At 41.9% G+C, this 19,491-nt stretch overlaps 1 protein-coding gene across 1 annotated transcript in view; it reads left to right on the forward strand.

Annotated features, from left to right (window-relative positions):
- tecpr2 (tectonin beta-propeller repeat containing 2) overlaps window positions 1–19,480 on the forward strand; it is a 42,921-nt gene extending 23,441 nt beyond the window's left edge. Inside the window, exons 18-27 of the mRNA XM_080413254.1 lie at window positions 929–1,109; window positions 2,400–2,541; window positions 3,348–3,588; window positions 4,850–4,939; window positions 5,086–5,183; window positions 5,751–5,886; window positions 15,306–15,454; window positions 15,867–16,008; window positions 16,756–16,905; window positions 19,010–19,480. Coding sequence (XP_080269380.1) covers window positions 929–1,109; window positions 2,400–2,541; window positions 3,348–3,588; window positions 4,850–4,939; window positions 5,086–5,183; window positions 5,751–5,886; window positions 15,306–15,454; window positions 15,867–16,008; window positions 16,756–16,905; window positions 19,010–19,158 — 1,478 coding nt within the window. The 3' untranslated portion in view covers window positions 19,159–19,480. The remainder of the gene's footprint in view (window positions 1–928; window positions 1,110–2,399; window positions 2,542–3,347; window positions 3,589–4,849; window positions 4,940–5,085; window positions 5,184–5,750; window positions 5,887–15,305; window positions 15,455–15,866; window positions 16,009–16,755; window positions 16,906–19,009) is intronic.
- Window positions 19,481–19,491: the final 11 nt, after the last annotated feature.

Here is a 19,491-nt window from a genome sequence, read left to right on the forward strand (position 1 = left end):
CATATGATGAAGTATACAGCATTGGGCTTAAGGGCCTTATCTTACATAGCGCAAACTTCCAGAACATTGTCATTGCTAGTATTCATGCCCAGTACCAAATGTATTTGTATCCTTCTGTACACCCATGGGTGTGTTGATCCTAAATTGGGGTGTGGTCTGGTGAATTGTTGGCGAAATGCTATCTTGGTGATAGTGAGAAAAGTCAGAAAGCAATTGCGCCTTAAACTGTTCTGACGCAGTCCCCCAGCACAGTATTGCCCCACTATTTATAGAGCACATTAGATAATAGAGTGACTTAAATCACTATATTGTGATAGTATAGTAATTGCTATATAGACTATAGAGTGTTTCCCAGTCTCTCCAGCTCTTTAACTCATTCACTGCCAGAGTTATTTCTGGCTGTGTTTGCCCACTGCCAGTGATTTTTCAATTTTCTTACGTTTTAAAGTAGTCACAGAATATTTATCTCCAGTATGATCGATCCCCTGATGGTTGCTAATCACGGGGGGTTTCACTGTGCAGGGGATAAATTGAATCTTGAACATCAGGTCAAAATTCGTGTCAGATCCTGTGTTTAGGTGAGACATGACCTTTGACACGATCTAAATGTCTCTAGAAGAGCAGGGAGACAAAATACAACCAACCCACCTGTATAAGTTATATTGTATTAACATAATACTCTACCATACAGATTGGACAAAATGTTTATTTAACATTCATTTTATTAACAACAAATCACTTACCCTACTTTTTAACACATTGGGTGCCAAAACTTTACGGTTTTGCAAAAAGTGGCGTTGAGTGCCAACCGTAAAAGAAAAACTGTGTATATACGGTTTAAATGTAGTATCAATATGGAAGTGACACAGATGTATTAGAACAGCTGAAATCATTATTTACATGTTCTCTCTCTGTCTCTCTGGTGTAGGTCTGTCAGTAGACCGTCCGTGCGCTCGTTCAGTGAAGGTGGAGTGTCCTTGTGCGTTCTCTCAGGTTTGTGCAGTCGGGGGGGTGGTGTGGGCTCTGAGTGAGCAGAGAGCCGTGTTCTACAGAGAAGGACTGACCAGTTACTGCAGCGAAGGAGAGATGTGGAAATACGACAAGATCAGGTACAAACATGACTTAGCATACAGTATATGACAGACAATTGATTGATTGATTGAATATTTTATTAGGCAAAAAATGTAAAACAGCACAGTTACATTTAAAATACTTTGTCTAACAGGTCCGTTCATGAAAGTCCTTGCGGTCTTGTTTCCAATGAGGGCCTTGGTATTCAATTCATAGACATATATAGTGGCACCACAGTTCAAATATCAATACAAAAAAACAGAAAAAGATAACCCTATGTACAACAAATAATAAAAACATAAAAAAAAGGGGGGAAAAAACCTATATGTACAATATATCATGATATACAGAATATCAAAATATATATCGCGACATATTGCAATGTATATAACTCACAAGAGACCATAGTATATTTCATTATATCACATATATATCAGTTATTGATTTTAGTTATTGCAAGCCCACAACGCATCACGATGCGAGGTGGTGGAAGTCAGTGTTATCAGAAGGTGTGCGTTTAGGGTAGTTATTATTATTTCAGCTTTCACATTTTCCCCTCAATGTCCCTTCCCGCAATGGAAAAGGACCATGGATGAAATGAAGCTGAGTTACGTTCGTAAATCGTCACAATAACCACTTTATTATTCGCTGTTAGAAAAATGGTTGCGCCTCCCCCTCATGTCAAAGCAGTTGACAATGTTTACAACTTGATGAGAGGACACGTGGAACTATCCTTATGGAGTCTATGGACGACTTAGTTTGGTTCATGAGGTCCGGCACCTATTAATTGACAAATTAAGCACCGTAAGTGTAACAAAATAACAAAATAAATACCAGGTGCAAACCAAAAGGTGCTTGTGAGGAGAAGCAGAGAGAGATTAAGGGTGAGGAAATGACTAGATAACAAAAACTATGAGCAAACCAAAAGATCAGAATCAGGTTTATTGTCACATCACAGGTTTACAAAGTAAAAAAGTGGGTGAAATTCGTTTTTGTACATCGTTCCCATCGTAACGTTATTTCCAAGATGGCTGCGAGGATGGAGAAGCAGAGAGGTTATGGGTACGGTCACACATACTGTATGTGCCTAAAACAGACTGTGTGTGTGTGTGTGTGTGTGTGTGTGTGTGTGTGTGTGTGTGTGTGTGTGTGTGTGTGTGTGTGTGTGTGTGTGTGTGTGTGTGTGTGTGTGTGTGTGTGTGTGTGTGTGTGTGTGTGTGTGTGTGTGTGTGTGTGTGTGTGTGTGTGTGGGGGGGGGGGGGGGTGTGTGTGTGTGGGGGGGGGTGTGTGTGTGTGTGTGTGTTGTGTGTGTGTGTGTGTCCGTCCAGTGAGGCTCAGGGATTAGAACCTATCTGTATCTCTCTTGGTGAGAACGAAACAGCCTGGGCCCTGGACACCAGCGGCAGTCTGTGGTTTCGAACCGGCATCTCTCCCATTAAACCACAGGGTCAGGATGACCACTGGTGGCAGGTAGGCTGCTCTGTCTATCTGTATCTCTGTCCGCCGTTGTACCTGTCTGTGTACCTGTCTCTCTGTCTGACTGTAAGATTGTATAACTGTCTCTCGACTTGTCCACGTCTCTGTCACTCTGGTCCATCAATATGTTTTGCAGTGGTGGAAAAAGTACTACATTTCTTTACTTAAGTAAAAGTATCAATACCGCAATGTAGAAATACTCTGTTACAATAGAAGTCCTGTATAAGAAATTATAAAAGTACAAAAGTATCGGCATCAAAATATACTTGAAGTACCAAAAGTAAAAGTACTCATTGTGCAGAAAGTTCAAAATGTATGCAAATCTTTTGAAAATAGCAGATCTACAAGCTCACAATGCGTCGCGTCGCGTCGCGACGCATTGTGAGCTTGTAGATCTGCTATTTTCAAATGGCCAAAATATATATATGGCTGAAGTGGTTAATGAATGTTTTTTGTAACAATAATCAAATCTACAAAGTAACCAGTTACTAAAGTTTTAAAATAATTGTAGTGGAGTAAAAGTACAATATTTGCCTCTGAGATGTAGTGGAGTAGAAGTAAAAGTATTGAAAATTGGAAATACTACAGTAAAGTTAAAATTGCCTAAAAAGTGTACTTAAGTACAGTACTTGAGTAAATGTACTTAGTTACTTTACACCACTGATATTTTGACAGGTCGCTTCTCTACCTGTCTGTCTGACTGTATAACAGCATGGCTGTATCTCTACCAGTTTGTGTTTGTGGTGACTGAATTTCCCTGTTGGGATCGATAAAGCTCTATGCATCTTGTCTGACTGTAGGTCAGTATCACGGACTACGTGGTGTTCGACCAGGGCAGTCTTTTCCAGACGTTACTGGCGGCGACACAGAGTGTTGCCACGGTTACGCGTGCGCCTGTGGAGCGTGTGGCGGAGTGCCTTCGCGTGGCGTTCCTCTCCCAGCATGCCCAGTGCCAGCCCAGTCTGCTCGCTACCAACAGCACTGGAGTGTGGATCGCATCAGGACGAAACCACTTGCACGTTGCCAAGGGCAACCTCATAGGTGGGTTTTTATGTGTGTGTGTGTGTGTGTGTGTGTATGCATGTATGTATGTATGTATGTATGTATGTACTGTATGTGTGCACTCATAGGGTATACATTTCCTGGTTGGCTCAGTGCCTTATTTGACTTATACATGACTCATCTCATTTATAAAGCATTCATAAATGAGATAGATGCAGTGATATAGAAAATGTCAATATTTGGTAGTTGGTCTTAACTTAGCAAGCTATAATACTCTACGGTTATTATCGTGGGATTCTCTCTCCCTGACCCATCATCGTTAGTGTCCGGGTGGCGCAGTGGTCAGGTACCAGACATATTTTATTAGAAATATATATTATTTCAAAAGTTTAAACAAACAAATCACAACCTTTCATCAAAAACAATTCCAAAATATTTCTAAAGTATTTCGTAAATAAAATCTAAAAAGATCCATAAATAAATAAATAAAAACTTTTAAGAAGTAGTGAAAATGGCAGATCATCAAGCTCGCAACGCATGATGATCAGTGCGAAGCGACGCGTTGTGAGCTTGTATATCTGCTATCTTCACTAGTTTGGGTCCCGGGCAAACGTCTATTTTCTCTTTTGGGTCTCAAACAAAATATTTTGGGACCCACTGGTCTACACCATACCCAAGAACAACAGTAGTGGTTGGCAGTGACAGGGACGTTATACAGTACATGGGAGAATGAGTGGAAATTTACAGAAACAAGCATATGACACAGTCATATTATACCAGGTTGCTTATTTCTCTCACTAAACATGGCAACGTTTTTAGATCCCATATGGTTGCTTATTTCTCTCACTAAACATGGCAACGTTTTTAGATCCCATATTCTGAGAGGACATTGAGCAACAGCGCCACTTACCATAGAGTTACATACAGTGGCCGAACACAGTATTGTGGGTCATCTTTAGATCCCATATTCTGACAGGACATTAAGCCCTCATTGGCTAAAGGACCAGCCAATGAGGAAAAAGTGCCGCAAAAGTCACGACTAGCGAATGTAGATGTAGACCAGGTTTTGCAACCTGGTAAAAAGCTAATCTACTCTAAAACTAGTTGATGCTACCATTTACAGTAGATAATGCACCCGCCTTTAGGTGTTCTTAATTGGACACCTAAAACCATTAAACATTTGGACCTCTGTAATGTTTGAATATTAGGGTATTATTAGAGTAATTTAATTGATGGATTCAACAACGTGTGTGTGTGTGTGTGTGTGTGTGTGCGTGTGCGTGTGGTTTGTGTGTGTTAGGTACATTCTGGCAGAACGTGGTTCCCAGGGGAACAGTGTCAGCCACCAGATGGGTCTTTATCACTTCATCATCAGTACCTCATAAAGAAGGTAATACGCACACACACACACACTCAGAAAGTGTCATTATTTGGGATATAGAATGTCAAATAACTCCTGCGTGTTTACGTGTGTATGTGTACGCTCGTGTTCCTGTGTGTGTTTGCGTGTGTACGCTCGCATGTGTGTTTTTGTAGGTACATTCCTGTGGCTCGCTCAAAGCAGGAAAGATCTGTTCTGTGTTTGGGACCTGGATGGACAACTAAGACCTACTACTGTACAGCTACCCCCTGAGGTACGTACACACACACACACACACACACACACACACACACACACACACACACACACACACACACACACACACACACACACACACACACACACACACACACACACACACTACTAAAGTTGAACTTTTGTCAAATTTGCCTCTCCGCCAACATTATCATTGCTGATGTGAATTCAGCGCAACACGTTCTTTGAATGGCATTGGTGCTATACAGCAGTGGTTCCCAGGGGGGTCCCCAGATGATTAGTTAATGTGCAACATTGTATACACTATATACTGTTGAGTGAGAAAACAGTGTATCTGCACATTTGTATAGTTACAATTGAATGACTTTTAAGACCTTTTTAATACCAAATTGGGCAAATTGTCAAATATTACGTAAGAAAGAGGCAAACATTGTGAAAATAGCCGATCTACAAACTTTTCAGCTTGTGAGCTTTATCAGTGGTCCCCCAGTTCAAATATCATTATTTTGGGGGGTCGCGGCCTGAAAGGTTTGGGAACCCTTGCTATACAGCACGTCAACCACCCCAAATAACTACTGAAGAACTTAAATCTGTTTGTGTGTAGGTGGAGTTGGTTCAGTTGGCATCCTGTGCTGATGCATTGTGGGGTTTGGACACACACGGTAGAGTCCACATCCGCACCCTGTCTCCTACCTGTCCTACAGGCCTCCAGTGGACCCTACTGGACCTCAACCAGCTAGGTAGGACACCCAAATGCAGTACTGCACAACACTACAACACAACACTATAGTACACAACACTACAGTACAATACACACCAGTACACAACACTACATGTCCTATGATGGTGTCTTATTGAAAAGTTTCACCTGTAATGATGACATGCCCAAAATCGCTGGCAGTGGCTTATTTCTGGCAGTCAAAGTGTTAATGTGATCAACGTGGACGTGAAAGTGAGACACTTCTGACAAAGCATCCGTCACACATGAATTTTAGTTGATTCATGAGAATAGCAGTGATGGATGACTTTTGTGAAAGAAAAAAAAGAATCTGTGTGAGTTGAGCCATTATTTTTGGTTTTAAAGCCAACAGAAGGGGGGGGGGGGTTGATACTGTACACTTCAGTTGTTTTATAAAAAGCTGTTTTACTGGCAAACTCCTTGAGGGTTGTTTGGACAAAGAAACTTTATCCGTGTTTCGACTGACCCGTATCTGCGAGCTAGCGTTCATGTCTGCCCTACTTAAACAGAACATAGTGTCCAGTTCCCCTCTGACAGCTGTGTTCCTAAGACCAGACCAGTTCTCGGCCACGTGCCAACCTGTCTGTTTGTCTGTCTGTCTGGTACAGGATCACTTACACCAGTTCTGTAGCATTCATGATCGCCACCAGCAGTACCGGTAGCTTTGAAAACCAGCAGTACTAGAGGCCCTGGTAAGAAAAGGATAGACAACCAGCAGTTGTAGAGTACCTGGTAGAATAGAAAACCATCAGTTCTAGAGGTCCTGATATGATAGAAAACCAGCAGTACTAGATGTCCTGAGGACAATGTCGGGTCTCTGCTCTATATGTAAAATGTCTTGAGTATCCTTGTTGTGATTTGGCACTATAATAGAATTGAATAATTGGTTGGATGGATGGAAAACCAGTCGTACTAGAGGTCCTGATAGGATACAAAACCAGCAGTACTAGAGGTCCGGATCGGTAAACGTATCGTTTTGCTTTTAAAGCATATTTGTATGTAGGACACGGTAACAGAAAGCAGATCTTCCTAACACTGTGTGGACTTTTGGAACATGTAGGGTGAGCCATGTCTGTGAATTGAGTTGTGACATCATTAATCTTGTCTTTTGCTTTAGTGCATCTGAGGGCGCAACTCCTTCAGTCACCCTTTTCTGTTGGGGCTGGTCCCTTAGCCTTTGTTCAACCAAGGACTACCTGCAAGGCAGCCGGACTATTTAACCATAGCTGGTGCAGAGATTGATATCCAGCCAGGGCATATTCACACACCGGTGGGCCTTGTGCCACATACCTTTTTAAGGGGTCCCTGCTCCTCCAGAGTCAGAGCCTCGTTTGTTGTATTGCCCGCAAGGGTGATACGTTCCAGAGGAGACCGAGCGTAACGAGCATGCAGGAGGTGAGGTTGACTTGAGATTAACTAGGCTATAAATCATGGAGGGACTAGTGCTGCTACGAGCTGCCCGTAACTGCATGATGGAATGATACAGCCCATGATCCACAAGAATAGTGTGTTACGCATTAATCTTCAATTAATTCATTAATTACAAGACCGGCTTGATGGCACATATACAAGAATCATGTGTGTTAAAAACATCTCCTGGAAAACACATCCAACCAAAGAGCAGATCTATGGTGAACTGCTGCTAATAACAACAACAACAACAACCGTAGAACGTCTTAGAGCAATCTTTGCTGGTCACTGCTACCGTTCCAATCAATGGATCAAGTAATATCGGATATCCTGCTATGGCGCCTCCCCCAATAGTCCAGAGTAACCAGGCCTCATACATATCCTGAGTCCTGACACAATCTCCAGGGACACAGGACTTACATTCCAAGAACTGGGAGCATCTAGGACCTCGACGACAGTCGAAGGGTGATGATGATGATGTCTGTGAATGAGTACCATGACTACCATCATTCCGAGAAAGCAGGGCCGTCAGAAGAGGGGGGAGAGGGGCATTTGTAAAATAACATTTTCCAATAAATAACAATAAATACTGATCCCTCACTGATATAGCAGGCAGGCCAGTTTATTAGTAAAGTAGGCAACGGAATGTGTCCCATACCTGCATTCAGTCTTATTATTATTATCATTATTATTATTCAGTGATAGCACTGGACCTTTAACCACTTTGAACCTGCCGTCCCTATTTTGGGCATGCCATTATAGTCGGAAATGCAATTTGTTTTCCTCACAAATAGCAAATCTATAAGCTCAAGCGATGCAACACATTGGAAACACCGGTCCTTGGTTCTGGTGACTGATATTGTCCTTCTATTATGTGGGGAGAAGGTGTTTTTTCAATTACTTTTTTCATTTTTTTTATAATTCTTTTGGAAAATTAAAAAAATAAAATACAATAAAAAAATAAAATAAAATAAATTAAAAGGGTAATCGAAAAGACACGGCCCCTCACGTATTCGGAGGGCAGTATGAGGCCAGAATAGTCCAGAACCAAGGACGGGTGTTTTCGATTAATCTGTCATGGTTAAAAGAGTTTGATGTTACAATGGGTTTGTATAGGAAGGGGCCTGTCTGATAAAATGAATATTAAATATCTAAATACTGAATCAAGCAACTTAAAAACTGTCTGGGGGCTGACAAAAGCCTGAGTAGACTATAAAATTACCCAACATTTTTTTTAAAGTGAAATATCCCTTTAAAGTATATTTTGATGCCAATATGTCCTCATGTCAGATTTTGAATACAGGACTCCTACTCACTTGTATTTATAAATAACAATTCCCAAGCTTTTGTTTCCAGTCTGCCCCTGCCAGGCTAGACTGGAAAATATTATAACATTGTAACATCATGTTTGTCTTAGTGACGATGACATGTGTCATGTCATGTCATGTGTTCACTACAGGCGGTCAATCTGGCTACACCATCATGATGTAATAACATTCCTTTATTATATCCCTTCCCCTGTTGCCCTGTACCTTTTTATACACACACACACACACACACACACACACACACACACACACACACACACACACACACACACACACACACACACACACACACACACACACACACACACACACACACAACCTCACAACATTGTGATAACATGATCCAGAGGAATACAAGAACGCTCGCCCCAAAACACGCTCGCCCCTGGTCTAATCTAACAACCTTGGAATGGTCACCACCAGCTATTCCTAAACGTAACCTCAGTAAAACTATGCCTAAACCTAGGCTTATTCCTAAACTCAACCTCAGTAAAACTATGCCTAAACCTAGCCTTATTCCTAAACTCAACCTCAGTAAAACTATGCCTAAACCTAGCCTTATTCCTAATCTCAACCTCAGTAAAACTATGCCTAAACCTAGCCTTATTCCTAATCTCAACCTCAGTAAAACTATGCCTAAACCTAGCCTTATTCCTAAACTCAACCTCAGTAAAACTATGCCTAAACCTAGCCTTATTCCTAATCTCAACCTCAGTAAAACTATGCCTAAATCTAGCCTTATTCCTAATCTCAACCTCAGTAAAAATATGCCTAAACCTAGCCTTATTCCTAATCTCAACCTCAGTAAAACTATGCCTAAACCTAGCCTTATTCCTAAACTCAACCTCAGTAAAAATATGCCTAAACCTAGCCTTATTCCTAAACTCAACCTCAGTAAAACTATGCCTAAACCTAGCCTTATTCCTAAACTCAACCTCAGTAAAACTATGCCTAAACCTAGCCTTATTCCTAAACTCAACCTCAGTAAAACTATGCCTAAACCTAGCCTTATTCCTAAACTCAACCTCAGTAAAACTATGCCTAAACCTAGCCTTATTCCTAAACTCAACCTCAGTAAAACTATGCCTAACCTTAAACGTATTCCTAAGCTCATCACAGTAAAGCAAGAATACAAGAACCGTTGGGGCCGAGCGGTCCACGAAAAAAATGGGGGTGAGTGTGTTTTGGGGCGAGTGTTCCGGTTACCATCCAAAGAGGCAGAGGGAGGTAGGGTGTGCCTCCTGGTGGAGGTCAGTGGTTTTGTCAGGTCAGAGTGTTTATGTTTAGATCGGTTGACCTAGAAGACTCAGTCACAGTACTGGAGTCAGCACAACTCTGTGGGGGGTGTGTGTGTGTGTCTAGGGCGGGGGGGGGGGGGGGGGGGCTTCTCATGTATAATGCTTTGGGGGGCAAGGGTTATTTGAGTTGGATTGACAGCGGTAGGGCTGTCACGATTACAAATTTAAGTTGACTATTAATTGTCACACAAATAATTGCGAGTAACAATTTCATAGCTTTTTGGCATTGAATGTTGGAACATATGAATTCTTTTTGGGGGGGGGTTAGGCTTTATAATCATTAATTGCACAGGGCAGATATGACCAATAACTTCAATATTTTGAGAATTTACATTTAATAATTGTATACTTAAAAAATTATAATAGCGGAAATAGCTGATGTACAAGCTTACAACACATCACAAAGTGACGTGTTGTAAGCTTGTAGATATGCTATTTCTGCTACTTTGAATTAGGTGATTATGTAATAATTGTGACAGCGGGTCCTTGCATAAGTGTCCAATAATTGACCTCTGCTTGAAGCAAGATGTCAGGGGTCAAGACGCGTGTGCGTGTGTGTGTGTGTGTGTGTGTGTGTGTGTGTGTGTGTGTGTGGTCACAAGACCAGAGTTTCCACAACAGATGACCTGTGCAAAATGCACTTATCTCCTAATACAATGTGACAGCATCGTCCCTTGTGTGTATTTTTATCCACTTTCCTGATAAAAAGAAGTCCTTGAATACCTGCGTCAATGCCTTTTGAGTGCGTGCGTGCGTGCACGCGCAGGCATGCAACTGTTACTGTATGCAAATGAGAAGCAAAGTTCGCCAGGCTGCAGCTATACATAGCAAGCGTTACATCAGTGAGACATGACACCACTTGAAACTGACAGAAATGTACTTCGATATAACTATGGGAAGTAAAGAATACTGATAAAAAGGTTTTAAACTAGCAGTTGTATGTGTGAAATGAATCAATATTGAGCAACTGCATAGTATTTTTCTCACCTAAAATGAATGTTAAACCATTCACAGACCAGCCTCTCCTACGCAGAGGGTTGGAGCGACACACCCACCAGTTGCAAACATTTAGAGGTGAAGGCAATCCACTCCGTATACGTGTATCTGCACCTTAAGCGTTGTGCTGCACCCATAGACAGTAGAAAATATGGACGGAGGGAGCCCCATTAATGGCCCAGCAAATGTCGCTATGTCACCTCCTTCAGGCTCCAGAAGAATATACTCACTCACGATACAAGTGAACGAGGTTTTGGCGGGACTTTACACTTTACCTTGGTCAACATTTTCATAAACACTTTGCTAGTTTAAAGTCTTTTTTGAAATGATCATGATATGCGTTTAGTAAATTATGGTCCCCATAAAGTAGGGTATGCTTCTAGGGCTTCTATTGGTTCTATTGATTGAAGACCCGCCCTCGCTGCGGTTGCAGCCAATAGAAGTCGTTTCCTGTTTCTTTTCGGGACCGGAAGATTTGAATTTGCCGGCTTCAAAACAGGCCTTAAGAAACCACGGGGCTCCCTTCGTCCATATTTTCTACAGTCTATGGTTCAGACGTGCTGTTCTGCATACCTCGGTTATAACGAGTGGTTATTTGAGTTACTGTTGCCATCCTCCTCTGACCTCTGGCATCAACTAGGTATTCTTCCTAGAAAACTGCCTCTCACAGTTGTTGTTTTTTTTGGGGGGGGGGGGGGGTTCTTATTCTTTCTGCAGCATTCTCTGTAAACCCTAAAATGGTTCTGCGTACCAGTAGATCAGCAGTTTCTGAAATACTCATACCAGCCCGTTTGGCACAAACAACCATGCCACATTCAAAGTCACTTAAATCACCTTCATTCCCCATTCTGATGCTCAGTATGAACAGCAGCAGATCGTATTGATTATGTGTGCATGCCAAATAGCATTGAGTTGCTGCCACGTAATTGGCTGATTAGAAATTTGCGTTGACGTGCAATGAAGTGGCCAGTGAGTGTACTGTAGTATATGTATATGTGGGTGGGGAGATGATGTTCAGTATAGTTCACTGACACTTGTTATAGACAACAGAAAAAGCATTGAAGTGAAATAAAATAAGTGCCTTTCAAACAGAAGACTTACTGTAGATATTTTGAGTTGCACTAGACTCTAGTGACTAGAGGAAAGGCCATGGGGTCACCAGGATCAATACAATTCACGCTGCAATCAGTAGGATGAACCCTAACCCTGAGATCTGTTATGTTGGGTCAGTTGACTGACTGTCCAACCGACTGTCTAATACTAGTTTTATGGTTGAGTTCCACTACATCTCATGCACAAATAAACTTTTACAAGTAGTTAAAGACGAGTACACCCAAAATCATCATCTTAATTAAATCAAACACAGCTTACAGACACCTGGAGTTGCAGAAGCTGCTTTTGTTACTTAACTCCTATTGTTTACAGCATTGGAAGTAATAGAGGACGAGGGGCTGCCTCAGAGAATGGACTCTGGGACAAAGAAACTCCTTATTTCCTCAGGACCAGTGTTAGTTGCATTTCAAAACAAGGATCCTAATGTTGGTTTTAAACTTGATTTTAGTGATTCACTTCTGTTAATTCAGACTTGACATGACAGAAAAAGTGCACAGTTGATTTTGTAACATTACTGCAACACATTTCAGTAATTGGATCAGATGATTTGATTTAACTTTTGCTTTAGCGCGGGCCCCATCGCAGGAGAAGAATCAGATCAGAATCGTCCTGATCAGATCCTGCCTGATGAAGGCAGGGGGCTCTTCAGGAGCCCGCCCCCTGTAGACAGGGCCAACCTGGTGGTGCCTGCTGCCCGGGCGGTGTCGGGAGGTGGTGGGTGACCTGAACAGAGAGCATGAGTATGATGACGATGATTTAAACGGCACTTCATTGCGTTTCTCTCCTGATCAGTGCAGCCTGCCGCACACACAATCACACAGCACGGGTCTTCTCGGATCCACTAGGGTATAACACATAATGATAAACAGACCCGGGTTCCGAAGTAGTAGAACCGATACCGACCGACTCGGGTCGGGTCCTGTCGGGTATTTTCGGAATCAGGGGACCTGTGAAGAGCTTGTGTGTGTGTGTGTGTGTGTGTGTGTGTGTGTGTGTGTGTGTGTGTGTGTGTGTGTGTGTGTGTGTGTGTGTGTGTGTGTGTGTGTGTGTGTGTGTGTGTGTGTGTGTGTGTGTGTGTGTGTGTGCGCGCGCAGTAGTCAGGACCTGTCCAACCTGTCCTTCTAGGAGGAGACGAGACATGATGTCCCTGCTGCTGCACACACTCCTATAGTGTACAGCTGTGTGTACAATATGTTCTTGTAAGGTTCCCCTCTGGGACATGTGTGAGTTACATTCAAAAATTCCCATGCATACACAAACAGACACTCAGTGTATGTACGTACACACACACACACACACACACACACACACACACACACACACACACACACACACACACTGTGTGCTCGTTTGGCCTCTTTATTACTGACGTTTGACCACAAGTGATAACACTTGCCTATGTGTATTCCTGTGTGTGTGTGTGTGTGAGAGCGTGAGCGTGTGTGTGAGAGCGTGTGAGCCGGTGTGTGCGTCATAGTGTGATATGATACAGGGTAGTGAGGGCCTGGTCGAGGGACAGAGCTGTTTTTAACCGCAACACATGACTGACCTACACACTGGTCAGCTGTCTGTCTGTCTGTCTGTCTGTGATATCAGTGTAAACATGGGTCAACCAGATTAGCTGATTGTCAATTTTCACAAAATTAAATCACTACAGAGGTGACCAGAAGGTTGCCAGTTCTAATCCCCCAAACAACTCCCAGCTGCTACTGTTTGTTATCATGTTAACCACTTAAACCCTAAAAAAATAACAATAGCGAAAATGCTCACGCTCACAACAACACTTTGCATTGTGGCAACTTTGCATTGTGGTGTTGTGAGCTTGTAGATCCGCTATAATTAGCTACTTTTGAAAATAGGGACACCAGGGTTAATGTGGTTAACTTTATTATACCCATCCGTACGATGGTGTCGTGCCCCGAAAATAGCCGGTCGGTCTGCAAGCTCACAGGTGAAATGTGAGCTTGTCGATCGCTATTTTTGGTAGTGATAAATCAGGCTTGAAGCAGTTTGTAATTTTGTTTACATAATAAGGGGATCCAGATTCAATCCTTTTTCAGCCTACACTGAAAATGAATAGAGGCGTAAACACCTTCCCTCTGCCATACGTTAGTTGATTGACTATGTTTTTTTTCAGTAATTCCACTATTAATACATGTATTATTTAACCCACTCAATCCGGGAACGCATCTGTGTCATTTTAGATGTTAGCTATAACCATTATTTTATAGGGTACAGAAGTCCTGACGTTACTCGTTCATCCCCTGGGTCGTAAAGTAATTTCTCTATGGAGAATAACATTGGGTCATCTTAGAATCGTCTCATATAAGAATTGTGGTCCAAAAATAAACAAACTTTCTCTGCGATATTGTCAGGGAGGAGGTTCTGTATCGTTTATGATAGTCAGTCACTCATATTTGATACAGTCCGTTTCTGGCGAAAATTTAACTAATTCGGCGGAAGTAACATTAGCGTTTTCTCACCGTCAGTTGATGCTTCATATCCATATGAGTCAATCCGCCGGGATCATTTGTTTATTTTTGTAACACAGTTCTTATTTGACGCGATATTAAACACGTCTATGGGAATTCAGAACTGGGGGAAAAAACGCGACCCAGGTAGGATGCGTAAATTACATCAGCCTTCGGTGCTCTATACTTTGGCTTTTTGAAAAATCTTGAACATTTTGTGCACATTTTTGAATACATATATATTTTTGAACTCAAATCTTTGCTTCTGGGGGCCCTGGAACAACATATTTTAATGGGTAAAACCATCATACCCAAAATGATATGTATTGAAAATTTGGCCAATGTTTAACCAGTCAACCAATCATGTGGGGACCCCGCTGGGGGTCCCGACCCACAGGTCGAGAACCACTGTCCCACACTATTCATGGCCTCTCTACCCATTCGGAGTGGCCATAGCTGAATGGGCGGGCAGCTGGTAATCAGAAGGTTCCCGGTTCCCCTGTTCTATGTGTCAGAAGTGTCCCTGAGCAAGACACTTAACTGCCCCCAAGTGCTGTATTTATGTCACTTGCCCACTGCTCCTAAATAGTTAGGATGGGTTAAATGTGCAAATGTCTTGTGACAAAAAATAAAATACCCCAAAAGAGTGGGGACCATATTATTAGTGTCTGTCTCTCAGCTGTCCTACCCACTGTCTGTCTAGAGGGAAATGGAACATTAACTGTTGTTCTTTGTTGCTTATAACCTATAAACCTATATGCTAACAACACAAGTTCTGCTTTATACTCTCCTCTCCTCTGCTAGGTCCAGTCCGTCTGGTCAGTCTTTCGTGTGGCAGTCAGAACGTGTGGGCCGTGGATGCACATGGAATGGTCTACTTCCGGGTTGGAACCCAACCGTTTAACCCCAGCATGATGCTGCCTGCGTGGATCTGTATAGAACCCCCAGAACAGGTACACACACACACACACACACACAGTAATGTCTAATTTATGCCCCGTCGTACGCAAATACCATATCTACAAGCTCACAACGCGTAAGGCCGTAAGGCCGTTTCTAAAAATGCAGAAAAATAGCAGATCTACAAGCTCATAGCGAGGCAAGAAGTAACGCGCTATGAGCTTGTATATCCGCTATTTTGGAAAAATCTTGACATGCACACTATATACAATATATATATATATATATATATATATATATATATATATATATATATATATATATATATATATATATATATATATATATATATATATATATATATATATATATATATATATAAAAACTCTAAAATGACACAGATGCTTTCCCGGTTTTAATGGGTTAACTGGGACTTTACTGGTATTTGTCTTTGTTTTTGTTCAGCCGGTGGGCATCCATTTCGTGAGTGTCCACACCAGTCCTAATGACCGTCTCCTGTGGGGGGTGGACAACAGAGGCAGCGTCTACGTCCGGACTGCAATCAGTGACGAGATGCCTGTTGGGACAGACTGGGAACACGTCCCAGGTACTGATACTACTACTACTACCATTAATACTAGTACTAATACTACAACCATTAATACTAGTACTAATCCTACCATTAATACTAGTACTACTACTAGGGGTGAATGGGGAACATGTAATAGGTAATAATACTACACTACTACTAATAGTCGTATACTAGATCCCCCCCTAGCTGAGACCCCCACTACATACTGTATAAAATTGTGTTGCAGATTAAACCTTTTCATAGATAGTTGGATTCATGCTAATGTGTATTTTCAGATAGTTAACCCTTGAAACCATTAATATTTAGTCCACTTGACCATTGGCTCTGTACTTGGTCTGCTTTTTTCCCCTCTAAACCAAATCTCAGAAAATAGACAATCTACAAGCTCACAACGCCTCGCAGCGCGAGGCGTTGTGAGCTTGTAGATTGGCTATTTTCGGCTAATGTTCCCCATCACACAAAGATTTGTCGGACCTAGGAATAAGCCTATATGCATATCAATTGTCCATTGTGTGACTTGCAGTGTAGGTGTTAAGCGACGTGCGCGTCACGTCATTGAAATAGAGTGCAAGAACATACAGTTCTTGCACAGTTCTTGTCAGTGTTCTATCTGTAGAATATATATCTATGTGCAGGTCTATCAGCCAGTCAGCTGGTGGACAGTGTTTTATCTGTATAATATATATCTATGTGCAGGTCTATCAGCCAGTCAGCTGGTGGTCAGTGTTTTATCTGTATAATATAATATATATCTATGTGCAGGTCTATCAGCCAGTCAGCTGGTGGTCAGTGTTCGGACGGTTTGGGTTCGTTGTCCCAGTGGGGAGATAGCTCGTCGTTATGGCATCACTGACAAAAACCCTGCTGGAGATTACTGGAAGAAGATCCCTGGAACAGCTCACTGGCTGACTGGTAAGAAGCAGGCAGTCAAATCACATGAATCGTTATGAAACAAACTGATAAGAACAGTAAACAGTCCACTGTTGGTCAAGACTTAAGGCCGTTTCCCACCAAGTCCCATTTTTTCACAAGAAACACTTTTTAAAATATATAATGAACGCATGCCTGTCTATGACCTTTTGTACGGAGAGTCTGAAACTGCTGTGTCACAACGGCGTATACAATTTTTACGTTTCTTTTTGTGTTAAAAAGTCAGTGACCAATCAGATCTAAATATAAATGTATTCACATGATTACATAGCTGTTGATACAATGTAGAATGTCACGCCAAGGTAAACAAGAATTGCTTCCAAGTAACCCTGCGTGTCAGAGAATAAATAAAGGTAAAGACAAACGAGAGAGAGGCCTACTGTAAATTGCTGAATTATAGGATGATGACATGGCAGATCATATGACAGCTTGGGAATGTCATTGAGTGCTTCATCTTGTTTGCTCTGAGTATTAACGTCACCTGTTAAAATTCGGTGACTATCACAACCTTCATGTTGTTCTTCTTAAAGATTATATCCAGGTGTATTGTGACCCACCTTTAACTCATTCAGTGCCTGACTTATTTCTGGCAGTTTGGCTCTGAGTGCCAGAGCCAAAAATACAAAGTGCTTAGGAAGCGAGATACAGCCTTTTTCAGTAAGATGTTAAACAAGAAGTGAATGGAGCAGCAAATCTTCAAATCATGATATCTTGGGTTCTGAAAAAAAAATTCATGACGTCGGCGACGTCATTGGCACCCTGGGCTTATAAAAACGTGACGTCGGCGACGTCAATGGAGTTAAGAGCGTTTTCATTTATAGCCCAAATAAATGGCATTGGTACCTGTCTGTCTATTGGAAACTAATGGCTGGTTTGCCATGAAACTTACTGTGTACCTTCATACTCCCCATGGACTTTCCTCTAGCGCCACCCTTAGGCCAAAATGTAGCGCCACTAGCGAAACTTAGGGTGGCAGTGTTGGTCGATTGGTTCATCCCACTTAGTTAGGACAGTCACGTAGGTTTTAAAGAGAATCACTATCCTTTAGCGGCCACTCACAGGGCTTTTAGACTCTGAAGTTGGCGGCATACTTCAAAAGAAGTCAAAATAAATGTGGCTTGCTGAAACTGAGTATGTTCTCTGCGGACAAAATTGCTCCGCTTTGAGTACTGATTTTTTTACCCTGATTTCTGGACCTCCACTCCTTTTTAACCCTCACCCTCTGATAATAATAATAATAATAATAGCTTGACTTTATATAGCGCCTTTCATAAACCAAACTAAATAAATCAAAAACAATGAACAAACAACAAACAAACAAACAAACAAAACAACAACCAACTATTCAGCCTAAGCCTGAAAGAATAGGTGTCTGATACACTGTGACATATTTTTCCCAGAGATTTTGCCATTTCTGGTGACAGACACTCAATATACAAAGTGAATTGATTGCCATCTGGTTGTGTTTATAGTCCCTCAGAGAGGGATTATAGAGGCTTTGTACCTTTTCTTCAAAACTGTCCGTGGTATGTTGTCTGGCACACTGGCAGAATGCCGAAATAAGGCAAAATAAGTCACAAGCACCTTACATTTCTGACCAATCGCACGCTATGTTTGCATTGGTGTCTCTTGCGGTCTTCAGCACGGAATGCGTTTGTTTGGTTTCTCCACAATTACTTCTTATGAACTCGACGAACTTAATCACATGAATTTACAGTATTTTCTTTTCTGACTGCGTGTGAAAAGGCCTTTAGTCACCTGACTAACATTATTCTACTCTGCTGTATTTAGAAAGAGGCTATGTTCTCCTAGTTACTTTGACCACTTACCTGTTATTGATAAATGTATAGGTCTGAGCTGCTTCTTGTGAGTCGCTCTGCATACGATTGTCCACTAAATGTCAAACTGTTCAGTTATTCAACAGGCAGTGTAGTACAGTGTGTGATAACTGTGATTGTTGTTTGTTATATGTATATAGTAATATAGTAATAGTTTTTTATATTGTGTGTATTGCCTTTTGTTATGGTTTGTGTAATATATTGAAGCGTTGTTGGTTACAGTGTGTTGTTCTGTGTCTGCACTGCAGTGACTCCTGATGATGAGTTGTGGGCGGTGACTGTGTCAGGTGGTCTGTCACACCGCCTCACTAAGTCCCTCCCCCACACTGCCAAGCCCCTCCCCTCCACCTCCTCCCTCAGCGCAGACGACTTCGACGACGAATGGGAGGTAATCTAAACATCGAACGGCGGTGACGTCACTTCCTGCCAACTTCCCACCCAACCTCCATGGATTAGAGGATTTATAAAGTTTACCGTTTGACAGTGTTAGTAAGTAGAATGAACAAAGCCAACGCGTCTGGGAGTGACCAGCGAGATCATCTGTCCACCAGTGACATCACATCCTCTAACCTCCCCACAACACAATGTCCTGCTGTACTTTAGTTACCATTTTGGATCCCCGGGTTGAATTAAGCTGAACAAAAGCGAAAGGTTAGTAGTAGAAGGAAACGTGTTGAATTAAATCACTGTTTCTCAACGACCAGAGGTCCCAAACGGACCCTGTAACTCT

Source organism: Gymnoscopelus braueri, assembly GCF_963280865.1.
Source record: "Gymnoscopelus braueri genome assembly, chromosome: 19".
NCBI classification, from domain to species: domain Eukaryota; kingdom Metazoa; phylum Chordata; class Actinopteri; order Myctophiformes; family Myctophidae; genus Gymnoscopelus; species Gymnoscopelus braueri.